We start from the raw sequence: 10,593 nt of genomic DNA on the forward strand, positions 1-10,593 counted from the left end.
GGTGCTGGGGCAGCTGGGGACCACCGCCAGTTGGCCCCGCCCGGCTCTGAACGCCCAGGGGTCGCGGCGCGTCCGCCCGAAGCGTGTCAGGTGAGGAGGTCGTCATGGCGATGCGGCCCCACAGCGCGCACGCCCGCTGCGGTTGGCATGGAAGCGGCCCCCGCGGGGCCCGGGAGCGCCGCTGATTGGCCGATTCAACAGACGCGGGGGAGGGGGGGTTGAAAGTAATTAGCGCTGAGCGCCCCGGCCGCCGCCGCTGGGAGGCCAGCGCCCCCGCTGGAATCTATTAACACCTCTGTCCCTCCCGCCCCCTCCCCGCCCCCGCCCCGCCCCCTCCGGCGGCCCCTCATTCCCAATCCTCGTGTGCACTTGCTAATTGTTCGAGATTTATATAAAGATATAGAGCTGAGAAGAGCAAGGCCCTCTGTGGGTTCCAAGCAGGTTTTGGGGCCTTATATCTGGTGTAAGGAGGGCCGCGGAGGAGAACCCTGCTTCTCATTTGGGAAGGGGACGTACTTTCCCGCAGTGATGTATCCTGGGTCTTTTGTTTGCAGGGAGGTGGGGGGTGGTGCGGGATAAGATAAGCATAGCAGTCGGGAAAGACTCGAAGATTCGAGCTTGTGGTTTCAGACTCCCGATTAACGTGGCGTTTAGTATCCTGGCTCGGAGGTTTGTCAGGATTAATCTCTCCCTCCAGCCGTCACACCAGGTCTTGGAAGAAAGCCTTGAGAGATTCAAATCACTGTTTTGTTTCAAAGCAGCTTTGATCACTTCCATCGTGGCTCACGCTTTTCTTTTCAGCCCTAATAATTGTAGGGAAAATCATATATCTTAGTGCTCTCCCTCCTAGATATTCACTGCATGCTTTGGAGCCCAAGGTGGAATAGGTTACTAACCGTTGGCTTGTCTGTTTCTGCTTCTCTAGCTGCACCCTGTGGAGACCGAGGGTATGCATTGCAGCGGCTCCAAAAGCGGAGTAGCCCTAGTTCCACTGTCTCGAGGTCCTGATGGCTGTCAGATGGTAACCAGAACCCAGCTTGGCCAGGATCCCTCACAAAGAACAGTGCTAGGGGTGCTAACTGAGAATGGACAGTACAGGAGGTCCTGTGGCCAGGTAATGACTGAGAACTGCTGTGGAAGCTGGTTGTTGAGAAGGGCTATTACATCATGGTGGGAGGTGGGTTTTTCTTGCAGTTTTGCCAACAAATACCCATGAGTATTCCAGCCCTGGAATCTGGACGATAGGGACATTGATTTTGTTAAAGATCACTTTGGTCCCCTTTCCAACCAGAAATAGTGAATTATTTTATTATTTTTCTAATATCAAGGAAATAGCTCTAGGAACTGTTTGAATCTTTTAAGTATACGTAAAGCCATTTAAGCACTGGGCTAAGAGGAAATATTGATGCACCAAAATAAATTATGGAACTGGGGTTCCTCCAGATCAGAGTGGTGTTCAGACTGACATAGGTTGTGCCTGAGGCAATCCTGAAAAATCTTTGCTGTGTTCATTGGAGATGGTGTTAGAATCCGGATGGGATAAGGCTAGGCGAAATTACTTCAAAAAGTGTGCCCTGCCATCTGCATCCTACTGTATGACTTATGTGTCCCTGATCTTATGCAAGGTGAACTCCCCCCCACTCCCCCAACATGTGGAGTATACCTTATGCCCTCTTGCCTCTTCTAGGATGTCATTCCAGCAACTCATCTTTTGCTCCTTAGTCTTGTCTACTTGGTTAAACTCAAGCATACAAATATACTGTAATTTTTTTCCATCTTAACCTTTCAACTTCACAGCTCTTTGTAGTGACTACCCATTTTATAGCAATAATTCTTGAGTTTGTCTATCCTGCTAGACTATAAACTCCAACAGGAGGAGGATTAGGATATCAAGTTCACTTGTTCTCTTTTGACTCAGTTCTTAGTCCTGTCCTTACTTGACTGATCTGGCAACATTTGACATAGTTGATTTTTCTTTATTTCTTGAGGTAATTTCTTCTCACTCCGCCTGGGGAACACCACTCTCTCCTTGTTGTCTACGTAGGTCATTGGCTGTTCAGCCTCAATATCCTGTTTCTTCTTTATCCAATCTCTAAAAGAATACTCAGGGCTTGGTATTTGATCTGAATCTGCAATGTACTCCCTAAGCAATCTCTCAAGCCTGTTAGCATTAAGTACCATCTATCTGTTGATGACGTATACTTTTATCTCTGGTCTGGACCTCTTAGCTATATTATAGGCTCACGTATTTAGTAGCCTACTTGACATCTTCTCTTGGACCATGTAATAGACATCTCAAATTTGTGCAAAACCAAACACTAACCCTAGCCCCAAATAACTGTTCCAAAAGTCTTCCTCATCTCAGTAAATGGAATATCCATCCTTCCTATTATTCAGCCCCAAAACCTTTGTCATCTTTGACTCTTTTTCTCCCACCTCACATCAGATTTTCTGGGAAAATAATATTGGCTCCTTTTTAAAATGTCTGGAATCTCTTTACCTCTTAATCTTTACTGCTGTTAACACTGGTTCAGATCCCTCTTGTGTCTCACTGAGAATTTGCAACTTTCATAACTGGTCATCTTACTCATCTTACTTGTTCTCTGTACATATACACAGCCAGGGTGGTCGTATTAAAACAAATCAGATGATACCACTCCTCTGCCCAGTGGCTTCTCCAGTGGCTTCCCACCTCTGAGTAGCAGACAGTCTTAAATGGTCTGTGGTAAGGCCTACCTGATCTGGCTTCTCTTTTCTTTCTGACTTTGTGACCTACACTACTCTCTTTCTCACCCTGCCCTTTGCTGCTCTTTGCTCTTTGTCTGCTCTTTGCTGTGTCTCTAAGACATACTTGAACATCCAGGCATTTACCCACGCTGTTCCCTCTGCTCAGAATGCACTTCCCCCCCTCTATTTGTGTGACTTACTCCCTTACCTCATTCATATCTTTGCTCAACTCTGTCCTCTTCATTAGGACCTTCCATGATCACACTGTTTAAAATGGCAAGGACTCTCTTTTCGCTGTGTTCTTCTCCTCCAAAGTACTTAACACTATCCAGTATAATAGATCTTGTCTTATCTTTCCCTACCCTCTGAGCTAGAATATGAACTCCATGAGGGCAAACCTTCTTGAACATTTTGTTCACTGCTAAATTCTGGGCACCTAGAACAGTGTCTGGTACATAGTAGATGATCAGTAAATATTTATTTAATGAATATATGTCTCATCCCACATACATATATCTTTGAGCAAAAGTCAAACTTGGTAGTAACTTGGAATCATGGTTCTAGTAACTTATGATTTTGGTCCTTTATATATTCCGTTATTTCTTTTCTAGTACTATCTTAAGGAGTTTTTTTTTTTTCTTACTAGAAATAAGCCAGATATTTACTTTGCTAGATATAAGGGAAAGTTATGGAAAACACATACTAACTTGAAAGTAGCCTCTAAAGGAAACACCAAGATTAATTATAAACAATAAAATGTTAATACAGTAGCTAGACCTAACATTTTCATAAATATAACTCAGATTCATAAACCTTGCCCACCTACCCTGGTTCAGCTGCATTCAGGCCTTCCTGCATGACTCACGGTAATGTGCTTGTTCATGGAGGGTTTGTACACTGCAATGCTACAGGGATAAAGAAAAGGGATTGAGAGATAGATTTCCCCGAGGTAATTACATTACATTATGTCATACAAAAGATTCTATGGCTTTGTAAGAGAAGTTAGTAGTATGAGTTTCTAAAATGATCATGTTTCTAAATAACAGGGTATAAAATGGGAACTTTAGAGGAGCTTACTGACTAAAAGCTATTTAAGGAGGAAGACTACAGGAACTCAGTGACTGTGTGTGAGAGCTTTGCTGGTACTTACGAAATCCCATAAAGCTACAAGTATGAAAGGCAATTAACAATCCCCTTCTCCCCTTGTAATACCTATTTCATTTTGGAGGAAAGCTATGCTTTCCCTTTTTTCTATAATCTTGAGTCCCCTTTGATAAATACGTGAGGAAGATGACAAATTACAGGTAGCTCTTTTCCCAAATGTCAGATATAGACAAAGATAAGGGAGAAGTCATACTTTCGAAGCTTCATTTTCTGAAATTAAATTGCAGACCTAGATATTTCAATTTAAGCCTCCTTTCATCTTCCCAGCCTCCTGGTTTGAGTCACACAGGCTTACATCACCTATACAATCTTTGGGGTGACCTCTGACAAAAAACTTAACTCTCTTCTAGGGGATTACAACAATCAGGTGTTTCTCTGGATCAGAAAATGTCTTCCCTCCAGCTGGAAAGAAAGTGCTCGCTGACTACGGGGGCCAGGTGCCAGCCAAGCAAGGATTTGATATCTACATGGATGAGCCTGAGCAGGGGGACGGAGACAGCTGCACAGGGAGACAGGGGATGGCATTTGAGGATGTGTATGAGGTAGATACCAGCACACTCCAGTCAGACCTTCACTTCGTGCTGGATTTTAGCACAGGTAATCTGACTCACCTAAGGCCGATGGTACCCCGCGTTCATAATTGCCTACAGCATTCAATAGCATGTAACTAGCAGGAGAAATCCATGATGTAATGACTTATTTTCACAACTGCCTGTGGAGGGTTAGTGGTTGGAATGAATTTTTAAATTCAATGTCTTACCTGATAATGTTGAACCCCCACAGTTTCCCCTATGCTGGTAGATTCATCTCTCCGTTCCCAGTCTGAAGATGCATCAGATTTTGGTACAGATGTGATAAATGTGACTGAATATGCTGAAGAAATTCATCAGTACCTTAGAGAAGCTGAAGTGAGTTTTCCAAATTCTATTTCAATTTCCAGCACCCAAAACATTTAATAATAAGATAGTTATAAACTCTTGGCCATAACCATTAGTGAAGAGCATTCTTACGACATCTAAACATAGGAAGATCTATGAAAAATAACAGTTGTGAAGCGAGTAGCAATTACCTGGACTATTTCTCCATGATTCAGAGGGGTTGTACATTAAGTATTTCACTCTTAGTAATAAGCCATATTGCTATTTCCACTCCTCCTTTAAGTTATTTGTTATCAATTGGATTACATACTTTTTTCCATAGTAAAGATTTCTTTGGCTCTTGATCAGTGTCTTCTTAACCTTTGCTCACGAGATTCTTTTTTGAAATAGCAACTGTGCTGTGGAGTGATCGTTATGATTTAAGTGTCAAAACTCTTTTTCCACACAGATAAGACACAGGCCCAAAGCATACTACATGAGGAAGCAACCAGACATCACAGAAGGCATGCGAACAATTCTGGTGGACTGGCTGGTTGAGGTCGGCGAAGAGTATAAGCTTCGAGCAGAGACTCTCTACCTGGCCGTCAACTTCCTGGACAGGTTTCTTTCGTGCATGTCTGTTCTGAGAGGGAAATTGCAGCTTGTGGGAACGGCAGCTATTCTTCTGGCTTCGTAAGTGTTCTTTCAGCTTAATGTAAGACTGCAGCCTGTCAAAACGCTTGATTCTGTTTCCCTTTTATTGAGGAAATGCAGTGCTTTATAACTAAAGCTTACTCATACCTCCTTGATAAAGTATCATCATTTTTTGCAGTATTTACTGACAAACTGAATCTTAACACACTTTCACTCTTCAAATCAGGTATTTAAGATTTATAGCAACAAGGTCAGTATCATGACTGAGGCAGCCATCAGCTCAGATTCAAGATCCAATTTAACTTTTGCAGGGTGGTCTTTTGACTGCATTCTAATACAAAAATATTTTGGTTATATAGAAGATTTTGGTTATAGAAAAGCCATCTTCAGGATCTAGCAAATGGTAATAGCACAGTTTATTTGGTTACAATTTCAGCTTGTTCCTGTTACTATCAGTCATTCATAATAATAGCTCATTGTGTACAAAAAAGAGCTGGCTTGTGGCTGAGCTGCCTTTAATTAAGTGACCTGTGGTGGATGGTAGTTTCTTCTATCTTTTTGTCTCAGATATTCTACTTAATATGCCTAGAAACTTGCCAAAATTCCCCTACAGAAAGCAGAAACAAAAACAAAAGTTGGTAATAATGAAATTATATCATTATTTTATTCTTGGATACATAGCCTCACTTGCTAATTCATTAGGGAATTCTGAACATGATCTTTTTAAAGACCTAAGTTCTAAGGAATTTTTGTTCAACTATTGTGTTCAATATAACATTCTTTCCTACAAGATGAGTGAGTGAGGTCTCTAGAATTAAGACGAATTTATCTGTGTGTCTGTCATTCGGAATCTTTCAGCCTATCAGAGGCCAAAACCTAAAATCCTCAGTTAGAAATTGTTTCTGTTACTATTCCTAGCGATAAGTACAACATTAATACTCATGTTCTGGTTCTGGCACCAAGCCCTAATATTTTCCAGGCCAGTACCATTTAGTGATACTTAAGTGGGTATCTGGATAAAAAGTAAAGAAGTCTGCGAGGGCCACACAAGAGGCATGGTGGTGAGAATGCAGGTTCCAAGCTTTACTTCCAAAAACTCTCTACCTTTCACAGGAAATATGAAGAAATATATCCACCTGAAGTAGACGAGTTTGTCTATATAACTGATGACACTTACACAAAACGACAACTGTTAAGGATGGAACACCTGCTCCTGAAAGTCCTAGCTTTTGATCTGACCGTGCCAACCACTAACCAGTTTCTCCTCCAGTACTTAAGGAGACAAGGAGTGTGCGTCAGGACTGAAAATTTGGCCAAGGTAGGCCACGTGACTTCCAGGAACTTGGGAGCCAAGGAGTAAAAAGTAGTCTTTCCTGATCATCCTTCAGTTCTTCCTTCTTTTTTAGTTCTTTGTCTTGGGCACAGAAAAACTCTTTAGGAATTCAAGAGAGCTAATCTTAGGACCATGATTTGTGGTTCCAAGACATTATGGTTGATCACGTTTGGTAGGCATGGATTGTCTAATCACCCAACTCTTAAAGAAATTCAAGTTTGGAAGCTGTTCCCTTGTCGGATACAGACCACACGCGAGCAATACCTCTTCTTAGGTTTACAGAATGGGAACAAAGTATATGCGGTTTGATTTGGCTCTGATCTTATCCTGACGTATTAAGTGATGAAGCATTATTTGGTCACCTGAGGTTATAGTACTTGAGTTGAAGGCACTGAAGTATTGATTTAGAAAACTTGCTTTCTAACCACGATACTATGAGCTAGTATATCCGGTATGTATATGCGATGCAAAAAGTAATATGGGTACGTGTAAGTTTCACAGTATGTTTCTTCTAATCTAACAAGTTCTCAGAGGTACTGTTCTAGCCTCTGAACTGAATGCATTTGCCTGACAAATTAATAGCTTCAATATGGTTGTGTTTTTGCCATTGGCCAAAGACTCTTCCACACTAGTGGCCAGATCAGTGCTACTTTACCTGACTAGCATAAGTCTGTAGTACTAGTACAAGATAAGTTAATCTATCATATATAATGTGCAAGTGGACCAAATACTTGTATACTGACATTTACTACAACATAAATGTTATTCCGGTTATGGACAGACATAGCAATTATTAACTTGAATAATTAATAAAGTGAATAATTTTGAGCATCTGTTTTTGTCTGCTCATCATTAGATACAGGATGAACAGAGATAAGACAATTTTTTTTCCCTTGACATTTCTAGGTTTACGTGTAACCTTAGTCACATTTCTAATTCCACTGGGATTTTCTCTCTTGTGCTTAGTATGTAGCAGAACTGAGTCTACTTGAAGCTGACCCATTCTTGAAATATCTTCCTTCATTGATAGCTGCAGCAGCATATTGCCTGGCAAACTATACTGTGAACAGGCACTTCTGGGTAAGATTCTACTTCTTTCTAGATGAGATTCAAGGCCTATGTAAAAATCTGTTCAGTAACTCCCAAGGCTTAGAGTGAGGGAGAGTTGGTTTAATAAGGAACTGGTTGTCTTGCCAGCAGATTCCAATATGCCACTGAGTCTTACAGGTCAGCCTTTATGACTTTGACTCAGTGACTTGGAGTAGAGATTGCAGGAAGTCAAGGAGATGGTGTTGGCATGCTTATTGAAAAGAAGCAGGCCTGGAAACCCCAATGCCCCCCTCACACAAGGTGAGCAAAAGTTGTTGACTTTTCCCCTCTGTGTAAAACAACCTGGATCCACTTAGAATGGTCAGAAGGTTGTAGCAAGTTTTCAAGGAAACAGGGCAGTTAGTATTGCCTGTCGGTCCAAGAAGAGGCAAGATTGAAAATGGATCCCTAGATTTGCTTCTGAAGGCTTCCTTTTGTGCTGAAAGAAGTGGCGTGTCTACTTTTACTTTCTAGAATACTTATTTACTATCCTGCTTTTCACTAAGAATCTTTCATATTCTATGTAAATATGGTGTCTGGTAAGTAGAGGCTCTTTAGGGACCAGTAAAAATCCTGCTCATGAGGGAACAGGTCAAAGTAACTTGTCCCAAACCGAGCATTATAAATAATATAATATGAGCAAATTGAGAACTCTGACTGTTCTTCCTAATATTTTTTTTCTAAAGTCACTGAAGGAGGATTACAGTTTCTTTTGAGATGAATGTGGATACTTCCTAAGTGATCAATTTCCTTTAGTTCACAGTTTTATCTTCAGCTTTCTGATAATCTTATGAAGTTATATGATGCAGTTTTTTCTTTTGTCTTGATTAGCCAGAAACCCTGGCTGCATTTACAGGCTATTCATTAAATGAAATTGTGCCTTGCCTGAGTGAGCTACATAAAGCATGCCTCGATATACCCCATCGACCTCAGCAAGCAATTAGGGAGAAGTATAAGGCTTCAAAGTAAGTTTCTGAGATTTTCTTATCTGGGCTTACTGATTTAAAGCTTTAATAGGTTATAGGAATGTCAGAATTAAAAATAGAACAAGTCGGATCTCTAGTACTAGGCTTGCATGTTAAATCAGGGGAAATCAGTTGAGAGAGGTCCAGATGTATAATTTGTCAGCTTGTAGTACATACAGTCGGACAGCTTTCTTCCTTTCTGTTGAAACTACTTCTGTTCAATTACTGTTGAAAGTTTTCTGTGGCCCAAGATTTTACAACACTGAAATCCTTTGGGTCTCATTTCAGGTACATGCATGTGTCTCTCATGGAACCACCCGCAGTTCTCCCTCTGCAATAAGTTTCCTACTGAAGCACTTTCAGAACTTAATCTCCAGATCAACAGAATTCGTCTTAACTTTTATAGGTTTCTGCAGGTTGGATCAACTAGTGTTGCTACAATATAGATGACATATTTTTAAAAATGTAATTGTATTTAGGTTCTCTTAGACTTTGGTAGCTTGTACTGTCATCTAACATTTTTTAAAGAATAAACAAAGAACTTGCCTTATGATCACGAGTTAGACTTATTTACTAATTAGGATGGCTGATGTACTTGCCTGGAGTTTTAGTGGGGAGCATTCTAAATGTCCTCTCTATTTCAAGGGTTCTCCTAAGCTGGTTTCATAAATCTGGCCTGCTATTAGGATTAAGTGTTCTGAGGAATTCAGAGATTTTCATGTTTGGTAAATGGCTACCCCGAGGGTTTTTCCTTCCTGTCTCTTTACTTTTCACATAGCTCTCCATAAATGGGAAAAGGAAGGAACCCCAAGCTCAGGGATATAAACAGGCACTATCTATTCCAGCTTCCCTCCTGGACCCTATGGAGTAAAGACAGTGAGTTGAGGACTGAGTGTGGTCAAGGTACCTCTGAAGGGTGATTTACGTTTAATACTACTCCAAGGACGTGACACTCATTTTGTAGGTTATGTCAGTGTGTAGTTTTGATTTAGTCACCCATCAAGCATATATTTCAGCCTTAGAAGATGCTCAGAGAGATGGAAAAAGCAAATTTCACCACAGGGTGGGACTTCAGAACAATGAAGCTGACCCCTCATAGTTGTCCCTGGGGAGATGTCCGTGCTAAGCTCTGCCATAGCTCCAATTATCCTACAGTTCATACACAGTCCTATATGGCCCCTTGCAGCAGCACTCACATAGTATGCAAGGTGAGGAAAACTGCCAAAACATCCATTTGTTGCAACTTTGTTTTAAAGATTGGAAGGAAAATCAAGAGTACACTTGACCCGATGCAGGGTGGTACTTACTGGGGACTGAATGTAACTTTTGTAAATGTCAAACCAGGAGGCCGTGGGCACACATGAGCTTTCTGTGCTGTGTGCCCCGTCTCTAGACCTGTCCCCGGGCTCAGTCCCCATGGCTCTGTGGAGGCAAGAAGGACAGGAAACTTGTGTTTTCTAGATCCCTTTACATAGAGAAGATTAGACCCAGGTAAGTTTTGGTAAAATGGTAGTAGATGAAATTAATTCCAAATACTAAGTTTCAACCTCTAATGAAATTATTAGTATAGAAATACAGCCGTATTTTCAAATTTTGTGAAGACTTTTTTGTTTCAAGTACCCACAAACTCTAAAAAGGTTTTAGCATTGCCTTTTTTTCCCTCTGCAGATAAACATTCTCAAGGTGTCTCCATTTCTGGTTCCACTGAAGAAATCAACACTTCCCTAAGTATTCTGTGAATTATTTTCCATGAGTTTCACCAAGGGGATACAGGACCTATATCACTACCGAGTTTTCTGTTTTT

The 10,593-nt window shown here is 41.2% G+C and overlaps 1 protein-coding gene across 2 annotated transcripts; it reads left to right on the forward strand.

The window, feature by feature from the left end:
- The first annotated feature begins 367 nt into the window (after positions 1-367).
- On the forward strand, positions 368-9,339 carry CCNA1 (cyclin A1). Of its 2 annotated transcripts, none has more exons than XM_030309081.1 (9): positions 368-426; positions 926-1,114; positions 4,242-4,488; positions 4,675-4,799; positions 5,218-5,441; positions 6,516-6,720; positions 7,702-7,815; positions 8,656-8,789; positions 9,078-9,339. In XM_030309081.1, exons 2-9 carry the CDS (start codon positions 950-952, stop codon positions 9,127-9,129), a joined length of 1,266 nt encoding a protein of 421 aa, XP_030164941.1. In that variant the 5' UTR covers positions 368-426; positions 926-949; the 3' UTR covers positions 9,130-9,339. The 2 variants fall into 2 exon arrangements, with proteins under 2 accessions (XP_030164941.1, XP_030164938.1); XM_030309078.1 differs by having other exon boundaries at positions 387-463.
- The last annotated feature ends 1,254 nt before the right edge of the window (positions 9,340-10,593 follow it).

Source organism: Lynx canadensis, chromosome A1 (assembly GCF_007474595.2).
Source record: "Lynx canadensis isolate LIC74 chromosome A1, mLynCan4.pri.v2, whole genome shotgun sequence".
In the NCBI taxonomy this organism is placed as follows: Eukaryota; Metazoa; Chordata; class Mammalia; order Carnivora; family Felidae; genus Lynx; species Lynx canadensis.